The 23,741-nt window shown below is 63.7% G+C and overlaps 1 protein-coding gene across 6 annotated transcripts; it reads left to right on the top strand.

The window, feature by feature from the left end:
* Window positions 1–2,987: 2,987 nt before the first annotated feature.
* Window positions 2,988–23,363, top strand: PPP6R1 (protein phosphatase 6 regulatory subunit 1). Of its 6 annotated transcripts, none has more exons than XM_027618271.1 (24): window positions 2,988–3,542; window positions 11,581–11,813; window positions 12,077–12,263; window positions 12,365–12,502; window positions 12,615–12,680; window positions 14,020–14,132; window positions 14,238–14,351; window positions 14,686–14,848; window positions 14,933–15,085; window positions 15,234–15,368; window positions 15,842–15,906; window positions 16,000–16,115; window positions 16,198–16,283; window positions 16,389–16,478; window positions 16,556–16,653; window positions 18,799–18,856; window positions 18,940–19,112; window positions 20,915–21,045; window positions 21,127–21,307; window positions 21,399–21,469; window positions 21,592–21,673; window positions 22,100–22,210; window positions 22,292–22,363; window positions 22,467–23,363. In XM_027618271.1, the coding sequence occupies exons 2-24, from the start codon at window positions 11,587–11,589 to the stop codon at window positions 22,468–22,470; spliced, it is 2,634 nt and encodes an 877-aa protein (XP_027474072.1). In that variant the 5' UTR covers window positions 2,988–3,542; window positions 11,581–11,586; the 3' UTR covers window positions 22,471–23,363. The 6 variants fall into 6 exon arrangements, with proteins under 6 accessions (XP_027474072.1, XP_027474071.1, XP_027474068.1 ...); XM_027618270.1 differs by lacking the exon at window positions 2,988–3,542 and adding an exon at window positions 3,946–4,101 and having other exon boundaries at window positions 20,915–20,994; XM_027618267.1 differs by lacking the exon at window positions 2,988–3,542 and adding an exon at window positions 3,946–4,101.
* Window positions 23,364–23,741: the final 378 nt, after the last annotated feature.

Genomic DNA, 23,741 nt, shown 5'->3' with positions numbered 1-23,741 from the left:
CTCCTTCGCTGCGGCCTTCATCACCTCTCCTGGAGGGTGCCTGGGGGGGAGGGGCACGACCTTAGGGGACCTAGGCGCCGTGGAGGAGAGGGCAGCGGGCGGAGCCCGGGCATAACCGTGCTGCTCTCTACAATCCAGAGCCCTCGTGTCTCGTCTTCTCAGCCTCCCTGGACAGGGAGGGTGAGGGACACCCGTCCTTCGTTTTGGCTCACCTGTTGTCTCCGGCTGCTCCATCTGAAGAACGCAGGCTGCCTGCCCTGGGGCGGAAGCCATGTCATTTCCCAGCGTCCGTGCAGAGGCGCGTCGTGTGACTTCACGTCGGCCGGTCAGAGGCCACCGCGGGGGCTTCCGGGGCGCTGGTGCTGGGAGACGGCGGGGGCAGGCGCCCTGAGCGGGGGCCTCGTTCCCGCCCTAAAGCGCTGAGCCGTCTCCAGCCTTCTCCGAGTTTGGGGCGTTGAGGCAGGCCTCCTTTCATTTCATAAATTCCTTGTCAGTTTAGCTAAAGGAGGTTTTATCATTTGCAACCCAGGCTCCTGGCCAGTGCCGTTTTTCACACGAGGAATCCGAGCCCGGGGTGCTTGAACCGTGGGCAGAAGCTCACAAAGCCAGGTTTCAGACAAAGCTGTGCTCCTCCTCCCCTATTCGGGTTTCCTAGCTCCATTTGATGTAGACGAATTCCTCTCAGGTGGAATTTACTCGTACTCCTGGGATTTGGGAGGGACAGATTATTTTCACCCTTCTTCCCAAATTCAGGATAAAGCGAAAGGTAGCTACAGGATCCGAGAATTGGAGATCAAGTATCACCTTTATTACTATTAGCAGCGATCAGAGGAAGTGGCTTTAGTCTTGCTGCTTCCACACCCCAGCATTAGACATGCTTGCCTGTCCGGTCACAGGCAGCACTGGATAAGCACAGGCCTTCCCTTGGGTGCAGCAGGCCAGACACTGGGCAGGCTGCCTCTGAGAGAGGGAGAGCTGGAGTGAGCCACGATGCCCATCCAATCTGGCAAATTGTTCCTCAGCCCCTGGGAGGGGTGGAGAGGCCAGGAGAAAGACACTAAGCGGTTGAAGTTACTCCATATGGAAATGTGAACAATGGGGAATGGGTGTCCGCACCAGACACTTTAAGAAGCCGCTTCCAATTCTTTTTTTTTTTTTTTTAAGATTTATTTGAGAGAGAGTGTGTGCCCACGCAAGCAGGGGAGGGTCAGGAGAGGGAGGGAGAGAATCTCAAGCAGACTCCCCGCTGAGCAGAGCTCAACCCAGGGCTCCATCCCATGACCCCGAGATCATGACCTGAGCTGAAACCGAGTCCCACGCTTAACTGAGTCACCCAGGCACCCTGCCCCTTCCAGTTCTAGTGCACATAACAGTATGGTCAACCTGTGAGTTCTGATAGGGTGGAGACACACATTTCAGTCCTTAAAGCTCCTGCAGCTTCCCGGTTCTTCCAGACTGACCATGTCAACTTCTCAGGTTTCATTTGGTGGTTGAATATGGCTACACCCCCATCCCTCAGTTCCTGAACTTATGTGTTAAAATAATATGGCAACTATGCAATCATATAGGCAGAAAAAAACCCAAAATGCTGAGTAAAAGATAAAAGAATGTGACAGAGGAAGAGATGACTCAAGGAACAGAAGGAAATGCCTCCCCCTTGCTTCAAGCTGAATAACAATAGGAACCTGGGTCCATTTTAAAATAAAACCTCAAAGATGAAAAGGTAAGATTGGCAAAACTAAGGAAACAGAGGACTGTGGTGGATTGTTCAGGAAATACTTGCTCCCTCCCATTCCACCTCCGTGAGAGTGGTACACTTTCCTACCCCGTGGGGTGTGCAGTGTAAATGCCTGTCCCACGACTCTGGGCTTGATCGTGTGACTTGCTTTGACCAACGGATGGTAGCGAGGTGAGACAACTAGGGACTTGAAATGTGCTAAAAGATGGGCTTGACCTCAGGTGCTTCTGCCTTTCCTTAGGAGATGGTGGCCTCGGTAGCCTATGGTGCCAGAATATGAGAGACCTGGGAAGCAGAACCAGCCTTGCAGAACCAGCCTTGTCACCACCCTTCACAATGGCAGCTCCAAGTTGTGAACCTGACCCAGGCTGCCCAGATGGTGACCATCACACGGCAGTAGGTAGCTGTTACAAGGACCAAAAAACGTCCCATGCAACAAATACAGTGGAAATAGCAAGGCCCAGAAGAGACATGTGATTGTAAGTGGACACATGTGGAAATGACAAAGATCGTTACAGAAAGGAGAGAGAAGCTATGTGAAGGACAAATGCATAGTTGGCATCCTTGAAACGGAGAACAAACAACCAGTACAGGAAAACGTACTCAACCATACGATTCAATAAAATGTCTCTGAAATTTAAAAAAAAAGTAAATCTGTGGTTGAAAGATGGAAGTTGATTCAGTACACGCACTCGCTCGTCTGATCCTTACAGTGGGCCTGTAACATGGGGATGGGGGACATAAAAGGTGGGGACACTGAAGCAACAGTAAGACACGGCCCGGGCAAAGGCATGCAGGTGGGACCGAAGTCAGCCTGCAGCCGAAAAGGCGTCAAGAACCGCGCGGTATCGGAGCACCCAGCCTTGGCTGGAGAGAAAACCCGATGTGGATTACCCAGGAGCTGGACCCTGGAGCCAAAGCAGGACTATAATTGGACGAGACGGAGCAGCGAATGGATTTCCAAAAGGAGCGAGCGGGAAGAGAAATCCTGGAGCAGGATTGACTCTGCACTTTGGAACGGAGTCGGAGAGAAACGCCGGCGGCGTGCAACGGCGCTTGCGCATTGGGTCGCCTGGGTTTATTCTGGGTTTATTCGGGGAGAGACCGTTGGCCCAAACCAGCGCAAGCGCATCTGCGCCCTGCGCCGGCTGGGCCGGTGGGGAGCGGCCGGGCCTCCGTGCGCACGCGCACTGCCGGGCCCGGGCGCGCGGCCTCCGCGCACCGGGACGGCGGCGGGTGGGCGGGGCTTCCTGCGTGCCCCTGCGCTAGGGGATTGTGGGATAGTGGCGGACGGAGCCGGGCGTCGGAGGCCCCGAGCGGACTGCAGAGCCCGGAGACCCAGCCGGTTTGGGGAAAGGGGCGGCCAGGGAAGTGGGCCTCGGCTTCCGTTGGCCGCCGCTCAGCGCCGCGGCCTGTCCGGACTGCGCAGGGAGGCGTCTTCCCTGACCGGCCTTTGCTTTCCCGCGCGGCGCCGGGCCGGCCCGGGCCAGCCGGGGCGACTTCCCCGCCGAGGGCCTCCGCGGGCCTCGCGACCGCGCTGACCTCCCCGCGCCCCCCGGCCGCCGGCGGGCCCCGAACCTCCGCCTCCGTCCGCTCGCAGCCGGCGCCGCCCCCCGAAGCCCGCGGCTCGGCGCGCCGGGGGTCTCCCCTAGGCCCGAAAGCGCGTGCGCGAGCGTGAGCCCCCGCCGCCGCCCCCCGCCCCCTTATACCGGGCCCCTGAGCAGGGGCCGGAGCCTCCGGCGGCGGGGCGGGGGGGGCGCCCCGATGAGCCCCGAGTGCGAGGAGCCGCCGCCCCCCCGCGCAGGTGAGCGGCCGCCGCGGGCCCCCCACCCCTCCCGCACCTGCTCCCTCTCAGTCCGCGGGACACCTCTTCCCCGCCTCGCCCCAAGTTCCTTAGTCTCCTCGCAGCAGCCCACCTCCCCAGTCTCTCTTTCAGTCCAACTTCCCCTCCTCGGACCCAGCCCCACAGCCCTGGGACGTCTCCACCGTTTCCTCCCCGGCCCCCTCCCCTGGAGCACCCTCTTCCTGCTCTCAGCCTCCCCGACCCGGGCTCCGGCCCCACCGGAGCAGTAGGGCGCTCCCTGCCCCCTGCCCGGCTGAACGTGTGCGGAGGGCCTGGGAAGCGGCCCCATTTCTGTGAGGGCAGGCGGCGGAGGGAGGGGACACAAAGGCCCGGCCGGCCGGTCACAATTAGTGGTGTTGTGATGGAGGTAGCTCAGGGCCTGCGGGCGGCCGAGGAGGGGCCGGTGAGGCTGGCTCAGCGCTGGCGCTTGCTGTTTGGGAGGGCCAGGAGGGCTTGACAGATGGAGAGTGGGAAGAGGGGCCTTCCGGGTGGAAGGAGCAGCACGTGCAAGTCTATGAAGGTGGGGGCCCGGGACTGGTCGGCAGGAGTGTGGGGAGGGGGAGGACCTTGGTGCCGCTGCCTGTCCAGGCCCTTGAACGTGACCTCCGGGTTAGGGCCCTTTCTTGTGCGCTCCTGTACACCCCAGTGTCTTCGCAGAGGCCACAGAGGCGACAGGAACACCGGCCTGAAAGGCAAGAGGTTTCTGCAAGGGAAGCTGTGTTAGGTGTGGTGCGGGGTTCAGAGTTGTAAAGAAACTTGAGTGGGGTGTAGACTGGTGCTGACGTCAGGGCCCTTCTCGTTCGGTGGCTCTGGGGGTTCAGCGGACTGTCTGGAAGCCTGTAGCGGAATGCAAGGCAGTAGCTTTGACAATGATTACTAGGTTTGGGATCATCCATTGCAGTGGTCCTCAGGGACGATTGTGTCCCCCAGGGGACATTTGGCGATGGCAGGAGTCGGCGGTGGTTAACAACGAGGGGGGTGGTCCTGGGTACCCGGTGGGTAGAAGCCAGGGATGCTGCTCGCCATCACCCAGTGCACGGGACAGCGCCCCCCCTCCCCCCACAGGAGGATCTTCCAGCCCCGAATGTCCTTAGTGCTTCGGGGGAGAAACCCTGCTCTCTTGCTTGGGCATCGTGTAGTTTTTTGTCTTACCTGCCCTATTGCCACCCGTCAGCGGCTGTGTGTTCCAAGCTGTGTATTTTGATTTACTTTCGTGTTTTTGGTGATTTTTGTTGGGTCCCCTACTGTTTTTCTGCATCAGAGGAGAACCTGCTGGTTCCCCCCTCCCCCCAACACCAACAGTTTTTTCCAGGATCTGTGGAAAGTGACTTGAGCCGGTCACTTTCCCCTTCTGGATTTCGGTTTTTTATTAATTCAACAAGTGTTTCTAGCTGTCGGTCTGGCCTTCTGCAGAGGGAGGCAGGTGACAGGAGAGGCGAATCCTGTCACAGAGCGCTCAGACGCTGTCATAGGGTGACCACGGAAGCTGTGGAAGCGTGGAGCAGGCCCCTAACGCAGTCAGGGGAGGCTTCCTGGAGGAAGTGGTGTCTGTGCTGAAGCCTGAAGGACCCAGGAGGAGCTATTCAGGCTCCGAGAGCTGGAGGGGAGGCAGAGGGAGCAGCCAGCCAGGGCAGAGGCGAGGGTGCCTCCGAGCAGTCAGGTGTGGCGGGAGTGTTGAGCGCCATGCGGGTTGCCGCAAGAGATGAGGTGAGAGAGGCCTGGGAGCTCTGGTGAGAGAGAGGGCCTTCCTGGCATCCCCGGGCTCACCAGCTCTCTAGGGCAGGCTCAGCACGTGGGGAGTGGGGACACGCCCTCCTTTCCAGGCCAAAGCTCGGTGTTCTCTTTGAACACTGTTTTATGGGTTTTTCCGTGGGTGGTGCGGTCCTCTAGTCACTGTGAGGTGTCTCCCAAGTGAGGAGACTGAGGCTCGGTGCTGGTAGGACCTGGTCCAAGGCCACAGGGATTAAATTTGGAGAGGCAGGATTGGAGCCTAGGCTTTTCTGACTTTGGATCACCCTGGCACACCGAGTCTGCTCCTCCTTGTGTTCCAAGTGCTATTTCAGAGTCTATTAGTCCTTTTCTTTTCCTCCTGGGAACCCGTAACTGATCCAGGAGATGGTCCTGAATGTGAGCTCTCAGTCCCCTCGGCCCGTGGCCTGGGGTCTACATTTTGTTTCCTAATTATTCTATCCCCAGGGTTGGACCAGAGTGGCCACCTCCCCTGGGAGACTGTGCTCTGGGCTGTCCCCTAACTGGGGATCCCTCCCAGGCTTTCCCAAGCCGTGGGAAAGTCCCAGCTCATCGTCCTCTCCGGCTCTGGCCGGGCCCGCCCCTTGTCCCACGTGGGTGTCCTGCTGTCCACCCTGCTACATCTGTGCTGGGTTCTGCATCCAGCACACACACACGGGGTCCTCCTCAGAGGTCATGGGGTCGCCATTACTGTTGCCCTGTTCTTGGAATCCAAGTCCCCTGCCCCTTTTCCAGACTTGGCAGAGAACGGACAGTTGGCTGGGGGGACTTGAGGGAGGTGGTCTCACCGTCCTTGGGCCTGTGGAGCCCTGCAAGGGGCTGGGGCTGGCCTTTTGGTAGTGGGTTCTCTCCCTTCGTAGGGCTCACGTAGCCCGGGTCTCCTCACAGCGGCCTGTGGGCCTGTGATGGCTGAGGGTGGCAGCTCAGGCCTCCCAGAGGCCTCTGTGCCCTTGACCTCCACTTCCGGGTGCTTCGGGGCCAGGGCAGGCGAGGAAGGGTGGAAGATGAAGGACCTGCCCATGGGCTCCCTGGCAGGCAGAGCTGTGTCTGGACAGATAGAGGCGGTGGTTGCGGCCGCACTGGGAGCTGCCCCCAGGCCCTGCTGGAGCCAGGGCAGGGGCCGGCAGGCTCTTGAAAGGGCAGCTGGTGTCAGAGCCTAACAGTGACCCAGCAGAGCAAGAAACCGGAGGTGATGGTGCCAGGCTGGTGGAGGGAGAGATCGTTCTCGTGTTTAATGGCTTCCTTTCTCGCTTACGGTTTCCCCTTCTTCCGTTTGCAGCCAGAGTCAGGGTTTTCAAACTGCCGCTGAGAGTCAGTGCTAGTCACTTCCGCTTTCTTGAGGGTTGCTCAAAGTTGCACGGGTGGGGGTGGGGGTGGGGGTGCACCTGCCAGTGTCTGAATGACCTGGATCGCCCAGGCAGATCCGGGGGGCAGTCTTTCTCCAGGTTCTCTGTGTTTAGGGCTGTCAACCCCGGGTTCGTGGCCAGCTCCTTCCCTCCTGCTAGGGGTGTCTGGGCTTCCGCGCGGTCAGGGACCCCTGCCTGAGCTGGTGGTCTTGACGGCGTGGCCCCGTTTCACAGATGGGGATGCCAAGTGCCGGGTTCACCCCGTTAGAGAGTGAGAGTGGAACCCCCTCTCCTGTGTCCATCCCATCCCCAGGGCTTCCAGCAGGTTCTGCTAAGTGGGAAGATGGGGTTGGCCGTCAGCACTTGAGAGTGTGTGTGTGTTTAGTTCTCGCGTATCTGCATCTCTGTTCTGTGCAGGGCTTGGGAAGTGATGTCTGTAGGGTGCCCACCACCACTTGCTTGCATCGGGACCTTGCAGGCTCCTCTGATTTTTGGAGGAGCCACCTGAGGGGCTGCCTGGGTCTGAGTACCCCGCACCACCCAGCACCCTCCTGTCTTACTGTGAGTGGCCCCACCCATCACCCCCCCTCACACACACCAGTTCTCTGGAAAGCCCGCTTGGGGAAGGAAGCCCTCCCTGCCGTACCAAGCGGACCTGCTGTGGAGGTTTGGGGGTGGTGCCCGGAGCCCGGGCCCTCTAACTAGGTGCTTTGGAAGCGGGCGGGTCAGGAAGTTCCACCTGTAGTCAGGAGAGTAGGGCAGGCGAGTCCTGCTTCTGCCTCTCGGTGGCCTTGGCTCCGTCCCTGGGGCTCTCGAGTGGGAATCATGATCACGCTTCACCTCCTTGTCTTGGCGTGGAGACAGGGAGCCCGTGTGGGTGCACAGGGTTTTAGGAGACATGGGCTGGGCCCTGTCCCCACCCTGCCCCTCAGCTGTGGGGGCCCCCCCTCCCCCACTTAGCTCAGGGACACTGACAGGGCGGGGAGGGGAACCTAGGCACACTTTCTGTGCCTCTGCTCTTCTGGTTGGAGGCTGCTGTCTTGTCTTGTAGGAGCTCCCGGTGACTTGGACACACAACAAGGCCTGGGCCCAGCCCTGTCACCGCAGCCTTGGGCAACTGTGGTTTTGTTTTTGGTCATGGTTTTTGTTGAGATGTAATTTATATGTCGTGTGATTCATCTACTTAAAGTGCACAAGTCAGTGGTTTCTGGTATATTCAGAACTGTGCAGCCGTCACCGTAGTGGGTTATTTTCACTGAGGTATAATTAAGAAAAACGTGGACAATCAATTTCAGAACTTTTGGTTGTTTTTATTTTATTTTTTAAAAGATTTTATTTATTTGACAGAGAGAGACAGCGAGAGAGGGAACACAAGCAGGGGGGAGAGGGAGAGGGAGAAGCAGGCTCCTGGCTGAGCAGGGAGCCCAATGCAGGGCTCGATCCCAGGACCCTGGGACCATGACCTGAGCCGAAGGCAGACGCTTAACAACTGAGCCACCCAGGCGCCCTGGTTGTTTTTATTTTAAACATGCTTTTCCCAGAAGAAAATCCCTTACCTGTTAGGAGGCATTCCCCCCTGCCCCCCCGGCTTCCCCAGCTCCTGCTTTTGTCTATGGATTTGCGTCTTCCGGACATTGCTTGTAAATGGAGTCCTGCAACATGTGGTCCTTGGTGACTGGCTTCGTTCACTCTGCACAGGTGGCCTTTTGAACCCTCTGGCCTCCTCGTCGGGCATGAAAGTGTCCTATGTGGGAAGAGGTGGAGTGCTCACCCCACAGAGCTCCTTGTGGCCCTGGGTGGTGGCTGCTCGTTGAGGCGGTTCTCGTCCCAGCTTCCTGCAGCTCAGGACATGTGCCCGCGCAGGCCACCAGTGCCGTGGGGCTGGACCTTTGTTTTCTCACCTGTGGCATGAGCCCTGTCACGGCCTTGTCATCAAGGGAGGGAGGATGTCCATTAGCTGTGGAAGGGTTCCTGGAGAAGAGCTGGGAACTGGGCAAAAGGAGGGAGTAGCCGGCTTGCAAAGGAAGGTCGCTGAGCACCTCAGGGTTGGGGGGATGATGTTTGCTTCCAGTGCTCCCTGCCCCCCCCCCGCCCGTGTGACGGTGGCTTAAAGATGGCTGGGGGGGTGACTGGGTGGGATTGATGTCCTGGCAGGAATGTCACCTGCTGCCTCAGAGGGGCAGGGGCCTGATAACACGTGGTGGTGCAGAGGGGGTGCTTTTCTGCTGGTGTTTCCGAGCAAGAACTGCATATGAGGTTGTCGGCCTAGCAGGGACGGTGGTGCCTGTGTGGACCGTTGTCTGGTCAGGGCACGTGTGCTGTGTACCGGCGTACCTGTCGTGTAGGTGGATGGAGGTCGGGCCGCAGGACTGTTTGCCCTGTGCCGCCCCCCCCCCCCCCCCGGGTACGTGCTTGGCAGGAGACCCTGAGGAGGAGGAGGAGGAGGAGCCCGATACCGGGGCGTCCCGTGCAGGCGAGATGGCAAGAGCACAGTTGCTGAGAAGAACCCAGGTGTGGTGTACTCTGCAACCAGAAAGGCCAGTGTGTCGGTGCAGGTGAGGACAGCCAGGGCAGAATTTGGCGGCATTTGACTGTGGAGGGAAGCCCCTGGGCGCCTGAGCACAGACCGGACGTGGTCAGGTCCCATCGAAGCCAGCTCTGCCTGGAAGCCTGTGCAGTGGAATGTGGAGAGCCCAGGGCAGGCCGGAGAGGTGACGGGGCCTGTCGGGGGGAGGGCTGAGCAGGTGGAGAGAAGCCCTGAGATTTCCAGTGGCCGAGTGATGGGCGGGGGTGCTGGCACAGCAGGGCTGTGGGGGCCTGGGCCCAGAACCCTGCACAGACTTGGGCCTGGGCGGGCAGCTGCCTTGGTGAGCCTCAGCTTCCTCACCTGTAAGATGGGGCCGTCCGTGCCTTCCTCGGGGGTGGCTGTGAGTGGGCTGAGCTAAGCCGATCCTGAGAGCGCCGTCAGCACTGCGGCCAGCGCCGCGTGTGGCCCTCACGTCTGGCATCACAGTTGAGTGATGCCGGGAGGCCTGGATGCCCAGCGTGGCGCACGCAGGGACCTCCTCAGGAGAGGCCCAGGCTGGGGTGGCGCACCCCAAGATGGCACCGCAGGACGACGTGGGAGGAGCCAGGCTGTAGCTTGCTCGGGGAGGGAGTGGTTCCAGGGGAGGCAGGCCTGTCGAGGGGTCAGGCAGGTGTGCACACCCGGCCGACTTGGCCGGCAGGCGTGTGACAGTGAACGCCGCGGAGCTGGAGGTCCAAGTGGAGGCTGGACGGGCCCTGGGGTCTCGAATGTGGAGACCTAAGGAGCCCTTTTGGGCTTTTGGCCAGGAGTGAACATCAGGCACTCCAGTTTGTGTTTCAGGAAAGTGGCCAACGTGGGTGAAGGGCGTAGGGCTAAGGAGCAAGTCTCTGTGGGACGGGGCGTGGAAGCCTGTGGGATGTCCCCACTGCCCCCACTGGCGCCTGGCGCTTGCTGCTGTCTTCCCTGACCACGAGTCCTCCGCTCCACCTGCAGCCGTCCCGGGCCAGGATCCGGGGTCACTGCAGATTTAGAGCCACTTGCTCCCGGTCACGGAGGGTGAGGAGGACGCTGGGAGGTGAGTTTCTCCTGCGGAGGCTGGGAGGAAGGGCTGGTGCTGGAGGCGGTGTCTTGAAGGGACCGAGGCTCAGAAGGCCCGTCCTGCCCGAGGCCACACGGGCCCCGCTCTCCCCTGGCTTTAAGTCCTGGCTGCTTCCTGAGTCAGGCGAGAGCTGTGCTCTGCTCCGGGCTGGTGCTCCTTCTGTGGCCGACGAGCTTTCTGTGGTTGGGGGGGCTGTGGGCAGACAGGGCGAGGGACGGCACGTAGGAGAGGCACTGCCATCTGTGGGTCCGGGAGGTGCCCGGGGGCCTCTCAGTCTGTCCTCCGTGGCTTCTGCCTCCAGTGGTCTCCGCAAGGCAGGTGACACATGTCAGCTCTGGCCCGCGCCTGTGTGGTGCTGGGAGCCCCCGACTTCCCTTGCAGTGGGGCGGCCACAGCCCCTCCGAGGGGCATGTGGGTGCTCTGCGGGTTGGACGGAGGGAGTGGGAACGAGTGGGCGGGGAGCTTGGTGGCATGTGCAGGGCGGGCCTCGCGCTGGTGTGGACGGGGCGCCTGTAGGCCCCTCAGAGGAGCGGCTGAGCGCGTGTGCAGAGGGGGCACCTGGTGGTTGCTCGTGGTGTGGTGCTCCTGACGGCAGCGAGCCACCTGTGCTGGGGTGGGTCGGTCGGGGCAGCGCCACGGCCGGGCACGCAGGGTCCCAGTGCCGGCTGGGGACCAGGGTGCCATTCTGCAGGTGCTGCGAGACAGCCCTGTCCTCCTCCCCAGCGAGTCACTGACTGTCCTGGTTTCTTTGGGCCCCCATCAGTGGCTCTTCCGAAAGGCCCTCCTCCCCCACTTGTGCTCTTCCTTGTCCAGCCGCTGGGTGGGGGGTTGGGTGTGTTTGTGTGTGTATGCAGCATCCAGGCAACGGCCACAGCCTGGGGACATCTTAGACTTCCCTCTGCCCCTGCCCCACGCCCTGCATGTGGCATGGTGATTTGCTGGGCTGGACAGCAGCCGCGGGCTGGCGGCCATGGGGCGTTTGAGTTTGTTCAGTGAGTCCGATGCCGGAGGCTTCAGGAGAACACGGCTCCAGCCCCGCCCCTGGGGGTCGCTGCCCAGACGGGGAACAGGGTCACGATGGCTCTGCACAGGGCTCTCCTTTGTGGGGCCTGGGGGCCGAGGGGTGGTCAGGGCAACTGGCCTCTGCTGTGAAGTGACCCCTGGACTCCAGGGTGGCCTGGCAGGCTGTCACGGTCGTCCAGGCGGGCGGTGGCTGAGGTGGAGGGTGTGGGGCAGGCGGGGCCCAGCCCAGCGTGTGACTGGCAGCCCTGCCCTCAGGGCGCCATGTTTTGGAAGTTTGACCTGCACACGAGCTCACACCTGGACACACTTCTGGAGCGGGAGGACCTAAGCCTGCCCGAGCTCCTGGACGAGGAGGACGTGCTGCAGGAGTGCAAGGTCGTCAACCGGAAGCTACTGGACTTCCTGCTGCAGCCGCCGCACCTGCAGGCCATGGTGGCCTGGGTCACCCAGGAGCCGCCGGCCAGTGGCGAGGAGCGGCTGCGCTACAAGTGAGCCCCTGCCTGTTCGGCCCCCAGGGCTGCCCCGGCCTGCTGCTCCTGGTGCCTCCCGGGTGGGCTGCTGGGCCTGTGCGGGTGCAGGAGGGGTGGCGAGGGATGAAGTGGGGTTTCAGGGAAGGTCGGCTGGAGCCCTGGGGGCCGTGGGAGCCACGTGTGGGTTCCAACAGGAGGGCGTGGGGGGCGGTGGGCATGGGCAGACTGCTTCCCTGGCATCGGCCACCCTTTCTGGATGTGAACCGCGCCCCCCCCCCCAGGTACCCCAGCGTGGCCTGTGAGATCCTGACCTCAGACGTGCCCCAGATCAACGACGCGCTGGGCGCCGACGAGTCCCTCCTGAACCGGCTCTACGGCTTCCTGCAGAGTAGAAGCAGCCTTAACCCCCTGCTGGCCAGCTTCTTCAGCAAGGTCATGGGCATCCTTATCAACCGCAAGACGGACCAGGTACCGCTGACCCGAGGCCCCAGCCGGTGTGCAGGCAGGTGAGCAGGCGGGCACAGGCCCCGGGCCCCGCCGTGTGACGTGTGCTGTTCCTCTGTCCCTAGCTCGTGTCCTTCCTGCGGAAGAAGGACGACTTCGTGGACCTGCTCCTGCAGCATATCGGCACCTCGGCCATCATGGATCTCCTGCTGCGTCTCCTCACCTGCGTGGAGCGTCCACAGCTGAGGCAGGACGTGGTCAACGTGAGCGTGGGGCTATGGGGGGGCAGGGAGGGCCAGAGGAGGGCCCTGGGCTGGGGGGGTTGCCGGGGAGGGCGGGCTGTGAGTGGACACCCACTTTCCTTCTCACCCGCAGTGGCTCAATGAGGAGAAGATTGTGCAGCGGCTCATAGAACAGATCCACCCGTCAAAGGATGACAATGTGAGTGTCCTCTCCTTGTCTGCTCGCCCAGCTGTGGCCCGGCCTCTTACCCACGTCTGTGCTTCACGCCAGCCTCGCCCCTCCTCTCTCTCTGGAAGGTGAACTGTCGAGGAAGGAAGCGATTGGTGCTGTGTGCGCATCCTTCCAGTCTCTCACTGACAGGGCTCCTGCCGCCCACGGGGAGCGTGTCTCGTGAGCCAGGAGCTTGGCCCAGCGTCTCCTGATGGGTCAGGGGTCTGGCCAGGGTCTCCAGACTCCAGGGTCCAGCCTGGCCCCCTTGATGCCAGCCTTCCAGGGGCCCCTTCCCTGCTCCCCACTCCTTTGCTGACTGGGACCTGGCAGCTTCTTGAGTCTCTTGTTGCTGGGCACACCCTGCTTGTCCTTGAGCGAGTCCATGCAGAGGCCCCACGTTCTCGCTGCAGCCCGGGGGGTCTCACCTTGTCTTCCTGGGCTGCTGGCTTACAGAGCAGAGCTCCACGGGTGCGGGTAGGTACCCCAGGCATGCAGCCAGCAGGGTGAGGACCACGCAGGCCCAGGGACAGGGGGCCGGGGGCGTCCGTGACGGGCTCTGAAGTGCGGCCCGTGGGGTCTGGACGGGTCTGGGGTCTGCGCAGGTGGGCGCTGGTAGCTGCCTATTGGGTTAGACTTGGAGTCCTGCTCAAATTTTTTCTTGGTTTTTCCTGGAACACCTTTATCCAGATAGGGATTACGTACCATGCGGGTCAGCTGTTTAAAGTGTAGTACATGGCGGCTTTTAGCGTATTCACAAAATTGTCCCGTTATTACCGCGTGGATCTGGGAGTATTTTTTCATTTCTCCAGAAAGGAAAGCCCGTGCCCTTCAGCTGTCACTGTTGCGCTCGTGGCCCCCCTCTCACCCCAGGCAGTGTTCTGTCTCTGGGCTTGCGTTTGCTGGACTTGTCGCGTGAACGCGGTCACACTGTACCTGGTCTGCATGTCTGGCCTCTGCCTCAGCACCAGGTGTCCATGTTCATCCGTGTGCTTCTCCCATCCTGAGGCTGAGGGGTGTTCACAGTAGCTTGTCTGCTCACCAGTCGGTGGACGTTGGGGTCGTTCCCTGCCCCGGGGCTGCAGCAGATGGTGTGGGGTGTGGGATGTCCTCTTCTGCAGAAAGTTTTCCGGGCTCTCTCAGTTCCTCGCCATGTCCTCTTCCAGTGTTTGGTACCTTGTGTCCATTCCCTTGGCACCCGTGTCCCTGTCTGTGTGACCCTCCTCTCGGTCCTGAGGGCCAGGTGTCAGCTCCCGAGGAGTCTCGAAAGCAGGACACGGAGGGCCCAGCAGCTCGGCTGGTGTCCTCAGCTCTCTCTTTGCCTGCGCAGCAACATTCCAATGCATCCCAGTCCCTGTGCGACATCATCCGCCTGAGCCGGGAGCAGATGATCCAGGTCCAGGACAGCCCGGAGCCCGACCAGCTGTTGGCCACCCTGGAGAAGTGGGTTTGCGGTTCCGAGACCCAGGGCGGGAAGCTGTCTAGGGCCCTTCAGCGTGGCCCCCATGCCGACCCCGCCCTTATCCCTTGTCCTGACCCCTGTCCCAGGCAGGAGACGATCGAGCAGCTCCTGAGCAACATGCTGGAGGGGGAGCAGAGCCAGTCTGTCATTGTGAGCGGGATCCAGGTGCTGCTGACCCTGCTGGAGCCCAGAAGGCCAAGGTGAGGGGGGCCAGCCTCCCCAGGTGGCCGTGCCATCCCTTGGAGCCCTGCCCTTCCATTCAGAGGTGAAGGTCGTGGGGACACAGCCTCTGCAAGTGGTCTCTCGTCCTTGGTGGTCACTCGGTCCTGGGAGAGGAGTCCTCTGTTCCTGTCTGAGGCTACGTATATCGCCTGTAGCTTTGAGCTGGCTGAATCCAGGGCCCTTCAGGCCGGTTGTTGCCTGAAACGATGGGGCCTTGCGCTGCACTTTGCCGGGGAGCAGCGTGTCCCTTCCTGATGTGCCGCATGAGTGCGTATCAGGCACACAGGCCCTGCCTCCTGTTCCCTCCTGCAGGTCCGAGTCTGTGACCGTGAACAACTTCTTTAGCAGCGTGGATGGGCAGCTGGAGCTCCTGGCCCAGGCGACCCTGGACAGCACCACGTCCAGTGTGGGCGTCCTGCACGCCCTGCGCCCACGGCTCGGCCATTTCCACCAGCTCCTGCTTGAGCCCCCCGAGGTGGGCCGGGAGGCCAAGGAGGCAGGGTGTCAGGGAGGGTGGCCCATGGTTCTGGGCAGTGCTGAGCCATCCCTGTGCCCATAGCTGGAGCCGCTGCGAACTACGTGGGGCAGCCTGGCCCCGCCACTGGGCAACACCCGGCTGCATGTGGTCAAGCTGCTGGCCAGTGCTCTGAGCGCCAACGATGCGGCCTTGACCCAGGAGCTCCTGGCGCTGGACGTGCCCAACACCATGCTGGTGTGGAGGGGTGCGGGGTGCAGGGGGCCCTGGGTGGGGAGAGGGGGGGTGGGGAGGGTCGGGGGCACAGGGCGGCCCCTGGGTGGGGTGCAGAGGGTGGGCTGGGTGGAGGGGCCTCTCGGTGCCAGCCTGCGGTGCCCCCACCCAGGACCTCTTCTTCCACTATATGTTCAACAACTTCCTGCATGCTCAAGTGGAGTTGTGTGTGAGTGCCCTGCTGAGCACTGCACCTCCCTCCGACAGTGGCCTTGAGATACTTGCCCCGAGCCCCGTCCTGAAACACGTGAGCTGGGGCTCCCGGGCCCCCCCTCTCTGTCCCCGGGTCCCCCTGCCGGTGCTTGCTAGGCAGCTTCATGGGCGGGGGCCAGGGGCTCAGCCTTGTCCTTAGGTCCGTCTGGGCGAGACGGAGGGTGCTGAGCAGGTAGTGCAGGTAGGGGCACCCTTGGGAGGCAGTGGGTGTCCTCTGGGGTGACGGCCGCCAGGTCAGGGGAGGTGTCTCCTGGGATGGATCCCAGGGCCTCGGGGAGGAGCTGTTGAGCAGCACGGCCGCTTGGGCATCCGTGGCCGTCACTGGTGGGAGGCGGCGGGGGGGGGGGGGGTGACTTCAGGTTTGCCGTGTACGTGGAGGGTGGAGGTAGAGTGGGAGCCGAACAGACCGAGCGGCCCGGGGGACGTGTCCTGGGGGTGCAGGGGAGGCGCAGGCAGTCTGGGAGGGGCGTGCCCGGCCCTGCCCCCATGGCCCCTCTGCTCCCTCAGCTGCTGCAGCAGTGCCGCCTGGTGGAGCGCATCCTGACCTCCTGGGAGGAGAACGACCTCGTGCAGTGAGCACCCGGGACCGCCTGTGCGGGCGGGGGGGGACGGGGGGGGGCCCAGGCGCACAGGCCGATCCAGCTGTGGCCTCTGATGTCACCCAGGTCTGCCGGGGGCCCCCGCAAAGGCTACATGGGCCACCTGACGAGACTGGCCAACGCTGTGGTGCAGAACACGGAGAAGGGGCCCAACGCCGAGCAGCTGGGGCGGCTGCTGAAGGGTGAGGGCCAGGGCTGCGGGCAGGGGGGGGGCAGGGGTGCAGGCCAGGGGCCCTCACGCCCTGTCTCCTCCCCACTGAGCAGAGCTGCCGGGAGAGCAGCAGGAGCGGTGGGAGGCCTTCGTGTCTGGCCCCTTGGCAGAGACCAACAAGAAGAACGCCGTGGATCTGGTGAGGCACCTCCGCCCTGTGTCGTGGGGTCTCTCCTCTGCCCGCACCCCCCACAGCCATCCCCTGCCCATCCCGGCCCTCACCCCCGCCCGCCCCCCGCCCCAGGTGAGCACCCACCACCTGCACTCCTCCAGCGACGACGAGGACGACCGGCTCAAGGAGTTCAACTTCCCTGAGGAGGCGGTGCTGCAGCAGGTGGGCTGCGCAGCAGGCGCTGGGGGCCTGCCCTGGCTTCCCGGCCCCACCCGCCCCTGACCGCCGCCCCTCCGCAGGCCTTCATGGACTTCCAGATGCAGCGCATGACCTCGGCCTTCATCGACCACTTCGGCTTCAATGACGAGGAGTTTGGGGAGCAGGAGGAGAGTGTGAAGTGAGTGCGGCTGCTGTGGGAGGGCGGGGGCTCGAGACAGCAGGTCGGAGCGCCGCCCTGTGGCTTCTCCCGCCCGCCTTGCCCTGTCCTCCCTGCTCCCACGCGTGGCTGGCCTGCCGGCCCTAGCGTCTGCGCTCAGCCTGGACGGGGGCCAGTCCTGGCTCCTCTGCCCCCTCCTTGCGGGGCAGTGGCTGAGGGCCTGGAGTGAGAGCGAGGTGGCCAGGTCGTGGTCTGGGAGGGAGCTCACCCTGCGAGGCCGCTAAGGGGAGAGCCATCAGAGCAGAAGATGTCACTCTGAAGGAGTTTGTGACGTTCTGAGGGAAAGCGGAAGGACCACCGGAGGGCAGGACAGGAGTGTTCCTGGTCTGATGGTGCAGGAAGCCGGTGGAGAGGGGCCCAGCTGGCCCCTTAGGGGCGGGCTGGGGCCCGGGGACAGGCAAGAGGGGCCTCAGCTGCCCCTGGGGTCCCCGTCCGCTTCATCACAGTGCTTGTGCACCGGGCACAGCTCAGGCATCTTCCCATCGTGTGCCCACCATCACCCTGTGCTCAGGGCTGAGGAGCCTCTTTACAGCTGGGGAGACTGAGGCATGCGCTGGTCGGTGTGGGAGCGGGATCGCCCCTGTGTAGCTCAGTGGGAGGGCACCGTGACGGGCTCTGGTCAGCTGCCGGCCTGTCCTGCTGGATAGAGGTCCCTTTGGGGGCAGACGTGAGATCTGTGTCTGTGCCCAGTGCCTGGAAGGTCGGGGCCCTAGAGCAGACCCCGCCCAAGGGAGGACAGACCGACCGCTCGATGGATGGTGTTGGCACAGCCAGCTGTCCTTGTGGACGAAACGGTGTTGTCTCCTTTATCACGTAATTCCCGGTGGGGTTAAAAACTTTATAAAAACCGTGAAAGCCATGAAGCGTTCTAGAAGGGAAAGGAGATGAGTATTTTTATAGCCCTGGGGCTGAAGATACTGCCCCGCAGGACTCGTGTTGCCAGGGTCGGCTGCCCCGCCCTGACCCCGGGGGCCGCGCTCGGGCTCCGGCCCCGCTCTGCCCGGCTCTGCGCGTTCTGGCAGGAGAGGTCGAGAGGACGCGGTGCGCGAGCTTGTCTGCACGGCGCAGACGCTGAGGCAGCACTCAGCTTGTGGACTCCCCTCCGTCCGTGGCCCTTTGTGGCCAAGCATTTCCTGAACCAGACAAATGATAGAACATGGGGACAGAGTGCGGACCCCCATACAGACAGACTGACAGCCCCGGAGGAAAAGTGGGCAAAGGACACAGGTCACAGGCCGTGAAAGGAGTATGAAGCAGGCTGTTATCAGCAGTTCCTGTCCGTAGTTAGCGCAGGAATTGTGCTTTCCGAAAGACGGTGGAGTCAAGGGAGGGGGTGTTGTTGGCCTCAGTGGAAGATGGGGGACGCCCCTGCCCTCGGGGCCTCGAGTCCAGGATCCCAGCTGCAGACTGGGTATCTGGGCTGGGGCGGGCTGTGTGGCCCTGCGCTTGGAGGGGTTTTCGCGGACCAGAGACAGCGTCTGGGTGTGCGGCGCTGCAGGCTCCGCTGGAGACGGGCAGGGTGACGGCCACACCCCGGCCGTGGCCGGCGTCTCCTTCAGTGTTGTTTCTTGGACTTGAAGGCCTGGGGGCCTAGGGCAGTGCAGAACAGAGGCAGGCACAGGCTGCTGAGCTGCACACGCCTCTGGCTTACTTCCCGGCTGCCGCCCCGATGGGTGGAGGCCCGGTGAGCCCTGAACCCTCGCTCCTGGTGGAGGTGGGCACCTGGATGGTGGCCTTAAGTCCCAACGGCGGTTTGTCCAGGTAGATGCTGTCTCTGTCTTAGCGCGGAGAGAACCAGGTTGAGACGCGACATGCTCCGTGGCCCGCCTGGGGCCACCCCAACGGCTGCGCCGGGCTTAGGCTCCCGTCCGTTCGGGGCATCCGTGGGAGGGCTGGGGCAGGTGGGTGCCCTCAGCTGCTTGCTGCCAGTCGGCAGCTGCGCAGATGGCCGGAGTGGGCGCCGGCGCTGATGTGAGGCCACAGATGAACTGTAGCTAGTAGGTGGACTCGCAGGTGCAGGAGGGCGGGCGGCGAGGGTGCGTCGAGCGGACGCAGGAGAAGCCGGCCACGGGCGCGCCACCTCACCGCCCTGCGCCTCTCTCGTAGCGCGCCTTTCGACAAGACAGCCAACATCACCTTCTCCCTCAATGCCGACGACGAGAACGTGAGTGCTGCCCGTCCCTGGTGGGGGGGGGGGGCCGCGCCGCAGACGGTGCTGCCCACCCCACCCACGCCCGCACCCCACAGCCCAACGCCAACCTGCTGGAGATCTGCTACAAGGACCGCATCCAGCAGTTTGACGACGAGGACGAGGAGGACGAGGGCCAGGGCTCCGGGGGGTCTGACGACGAGGACGGCGCCTGGCAGGGCGGCCAGCTTGGGGCCCGGGGGGCCCGCCGGGGCCAGCCCTCGGCTGTGCGGTGAGTCTGCGAGCCCGGGTGGAGGGGGAAAGTGAGGGAGTGTGTGTGTCACTCGGGGGAGTTCAGCTGTGAGGGGCAGGGCCCGACAGCCCGCGCGGGGCCGGGAAGCCGGTAGGTCCTTGTGCGGCCAGCCCAGGTGTGCATCCGTCCATCCCCTCTGCTGTCACCGGTCAGCTCGCACTCAGGTCTTCCCGTCCGCCCTCTGTGCCTTCGTGCCAGTAACGGGGGAGCCGGGCTGAGTGTGGGTGAGCTGGCCCCACAGCCACCCACTCAGTGCTCAGGGCCTCTGCCCCCGGGACCCAGGTGTCTGCATCCTACACCCCCCACCCCCCCCGCCCCATGCTGGCACCTGGCCGCTGTGCCCCTGAGGCTGGCGTGGGCCTGACCTGTTCCACTCGTGAGTCCACTGCCCGGGCGCCTGTGCGCGTGTGTCCCATCTGCTGGGTGGCCCAGCCGGTGAGCCCAAGGCCGCGGTTCGCCCTGTGTTCTCTTCCGAGAGCGTGATAGTGCTCGTTCTTGTTTTTCGCTTCTCGGTCTCGTCTTGAGCTAAGGTCTTGTGTGTGGTGTGAGGTGGGGTCCGGCTTCCCCCTGCAGGTGCAAATGCCGCCGTCCCGGCCTCTCTAGTTGGACACACACCAGCCTCTCCCCACCAAGTGCACTTGGTGCCCTGGCCGGAAGCACTTGGCTGCACGAGTGCGGCTCGGCTTCTGGCCTCTCTGGGACCACCCGCCACCCCACCCCCACCCCCACCCCACCCCCGTCTCGACGAGTGTCGTAGTAAGGCTTGAAATTGGGAAGTGGGTCCTCCAACGTGGTCGTCTGCTCGGGCCCCTCGAGAGTCCGTGGGACTGTCAGGATCGGCTGGTTAATTTCAGCAAGGAAGCTGGCTGGGCTCGGGAGGGCCTGCCCTGAACCTGCGTCGTCAGCCCGGGGGCCCGGGAACCGCATTCCATCTTCCAGTCCCTGAGCGGGGAACGTCTTTCCATTTACTTAGGTCTTTTTTTTAGAGAATGAGCTTTAGAGAACAAGCTTTGTGCTTTCTTTGTTCGAGTTTTTCCTGCGTTATTTACGCAAGTGGAACTTTGAGATTTCCCAAGCGTACAGAAATACGGTGGATGTTTGTACGTCGATGTTGGGCCTTGCAGACTCACTCACCGTAACAGTTAACGGATTCCTTGAGGTGTCCTGTCTGTAGTCAGGCCATCTGCGAACAGGGTTTCACCCCTTCTGTTCGGGTCCGGAGGCTCTCCACGTCGTGTTTTTGTGTCCCGAGCAGAGGAGGCCGCCGTCTTGCTCCTGACCTTGGGGGGACAGCGGGTCTTCCAGCACTGACGTGCTGTGGGTTGTGGGTTGGGGAGATGCCCCTTGTCTCCCCCCCGTCTGCCGAGTGTCCTTGTGAATCGTCCACCGTACTCAGCGGCGTGCACGCGGGTGCCTCTCCCGTCAGTGACCGTAGAGACAGCGGCCGGCGGCCGGCTCCCAGCAGCCACGTGGTTCGCTCGGCCGCTCCCCGCTTGGTGGGCGTGTGGGCCAGACGGACCTTCCCCACGGGCTCGGGCCGCGCGTTAGTCCACGTTCGGGCCGTGGGGGCGGAGCACCTGCTCGCGCTGGACGTGGCCCTCGGGCCACCCGCAGCGGAGGGCGAGCGCCGGGTGGAGGGTCGGGTCGGCCCCCCGGAGGGGCCTCTGGGGCGGGGCAGGGCTCCCCACCCGCCCTCCCACAGCCCGGCCCAGGCAGGGGCCCCCCCCCGCCCGCCCCCCCATCCCTGGGTCGGAATAGCCGCTGAGGGCGGTTCCCGGCAGGAGCGGAGGCAGCACAGACAGCGAGGGCGAGGACGAGGACGAGGACGACGATGACGATGACGGCGATGGCCGCGCGGCTGGTGCGGGGAGCGGGTCCCCCTCTCCCCCTGGCCCCGGCCCGCAGCCTCCGGGTGGGTGAAGGCGCAGGGCGGGCCGCGGCGGGGTGCACGCGGGCCGTCTGCCCCCTGTGCTCACCCCCCCGCCCCCGCCAGGCCCCAGCTGGACAGCCACCTTTGACCCAGTGCCTACAGACGCCCTGACCGGCCCCCGAGACTCTGGGGAGAAGGAGCCGAGCCCCAGGCTCCTCGCCCCACAGGGGTCCCTCGGCGTACCCCAGGGCTTCCCCGCCCTGAGCCCGGCCGGCCCTGCGGCCCGCACCGCCCTGCAGCTCAGGTGAGGCCGCTGGCGGGCGCGCCCGGGCCCGGGTCCCTCGGGCTGGAGCGCGGACCCCAGCGGGCCCTCGGGGCTGCCTCTCTCCCCCCAGGTCTCAGGACCCCGCATCCCCGTCAGCACCTCAGGAAGCCTCAGACGGCAGCCAAGTAGCAGAGCCCTCGGGTGAGTGCCGCCACCCAGCCCCACCCGCTCGCCCCGTGGCACGCCTGCCGTGCGCCCGCAGAAGGCGCCAGGCCAGCACCGCGCTCGCTGAGCCTCGTGTCTCCTGGCCTCTCTCTGCACAGCCCCCTGCCAGGCTTTGGTCGGCGTTGGGAACCTCCAGGCCACACTCAGAGGGACGCGCTCCAACCCCAGCTCCTTGGACAGGTGACCAGCTGGGGAGCAGCTGCCCTAGGGGATCCCTTGGTGGGCCCGGCCTCACAGCTGCTCTGTGGGGCCCAGGTGGGACCCCCCCCCCGCCCCTCCCCGGTCTGCACCACTGCCTCGGCACTTCATGGCAGCCGAGGGTCCGGTGCCGTGCCCACGCCCCCCACGTGTGGGTTGCCCTGGAGGCCCCTGGAGCTCAGGGCTCTCTGCTCAGCCCCGGGGGCAGAAAGGCTTCCAGAAGTGGGCAGGCGGTATGTGGAGCCCGCCTCCCAGCCCACCGTGAGCTCCTCCTGCCTGCGGTGGCTCCCGGGGTCTCTGATGGGACGGACCGTCCTGGGCCAAGCACTCTTCCCTGCGGGCACGAGGGGGCGTAGGGGTGAGGAGGGTGTCGGTGCCGATAACCCTGCACCCCCCCCCCCCCCGCAGTGCAACCAGAGACCCTGCTACCTCTGTCCCAGCCCCCGGGGCCTGCCAGCACCCGCGGACCACAGAGGGGGAGAAGAGCCCAGAGCCCTCGGGGCTCCCCCAGAGCCAGAGGTGAGCGCAGGGTGGCCTTCCAGGGCAGCTGGTGTCCTGTGGCGGAGGCCCTGAACTTTTTGTGTCCCTCTCCCCTGACAGTGCCCAGGCCCTCGAGCCGCCTCCGATGCCCAACGGCTCTGCCCCGGGAGGGCCAGCACCCCTGGGCTCCCAGTGAGTGGCAAGGGCTGGGTGGGTAGCAGGTGGGCTGGGGCTGAGCAGGTGGGGGGCCTCGGGGCAGCAGGTTCCTCACGTGAGTCTTCCTCTCGGTTCCCAGGTAACTGCCTGGTCCTGGTGGTGGCGGCTAAATCCTCCATACTCCACGTGGACCCTGCCCGAGTGGGGGCAGGGCGGGTCCCACGATGGCCCTGTTGCCCCATCACCGCATCCCCACCCTGTCTGCCCCCACGTTCTCTCCTCTGGACTCCCGGGAGCCAGGTGCCAGGGAGTCCGGCCCCTACCCACCCCCATTTGCACTGAGAAAAGAAATTATGGAGTTTTGTCTCCTAGAATAAAGAAACAGAATTGAATAGAGAGAAAGGAGAGAGAGAGAGAGACCTATATTATATATTAGAGAGAGCGAGCGAGAGCGGGTGGGTGGAGAGCCAGGAGGAGGCCCGGCCGGGCAGGCAGCAGGTGGGACCCTCATCCCATCTCGGTGGGGGCTGTGTTGGGGTCCCAAGGTCATTGTCTGCCCTCCCCTCCCACCATGCCCCCAGCCTCCGGTGCAGATGCCCACACCCACACTCGGCCCAGGCCCACCTCCGGGGAGGGCTCGAGTGCGGGCCGTGCCTTTGCCCAAACCCTTGCCCTGGACCCTGCACTTTGACCCAGGCTGGGAGATAAAGGACCTTCTGCCTGGCCCTGTTGGCTCTATGGGAGCTGGCGGTCCCCGTCCAAGGGGGTCTCCCAGGTGACATTCCCATGGGGCCCCGATGCACTCACTGAGACCGCCCCCCCACCCCCCGCACTTCCCACGGACCCCGGGGCGGGGGGTTGGCAAGGGTCCGGCTGGGGTCCCCTTCCCATGCCCAAGGATCTGGGGTCCAGCCCAGCTGCCAAGTGACCTTGTCCCAGCTCCCTCTCCCCAGGCTGGTGTGAGTGTGCGTGTGTTCGTGCCGAGCTTCTATTTCATATTGCAAATATAAATAAATAAAGACCGTTTAAGACTCCTGCTCAGACTGTGAGTTCTGGGTCCTGGGGCTGGGGGCCTGAGCTGTCCCTGCACCCTAGCCTCCTCGGGCCTTGAGTTCTGGGACCTGGGGCTGGGAGGCTGAGCTGACCCTGTACCCTGGGTCCCTGGGGCTTTGAGTTCTGGGACCTGGAGTTCTGGGCCTGAGCTGTCCCTGCACCCTGGCCTTGGGCCTTGAGTTCTGGGACCTGGGGTTGGGGACCTGAGCTGTCCCTGCACCTTGGCCTCCTCAGGCCTTCAATTCTGGGACCTGGGGCTGGGGTTTTATCTATCCCTGCACCCTGGCCTCCTCGGGCCTTGAGTTCTGGGACCTGGAGTTGGGCGCTTGAGCTGTCCCTATACCCTGCCCTCGGGCCTTGA

Source organism: Zalophus californianus, chromosome 17 (genome assembly GCF_009762305.2).
Source record: "Zalophus californianus isolate mZalCal1 chromosome 17, mZalCal1.pri.v2, whole genome shotgun sequence".
Taxonomy (NCBI): domain Eukaryota; kingdom Metazoa; phylum Chordata; class Mammalia; order Carnivora; family Otariidae; genus Zalophus; species Zalophus californianus.
This window is presented reverse-complemented; position numbering and strand designations above follow the sequence as displayed.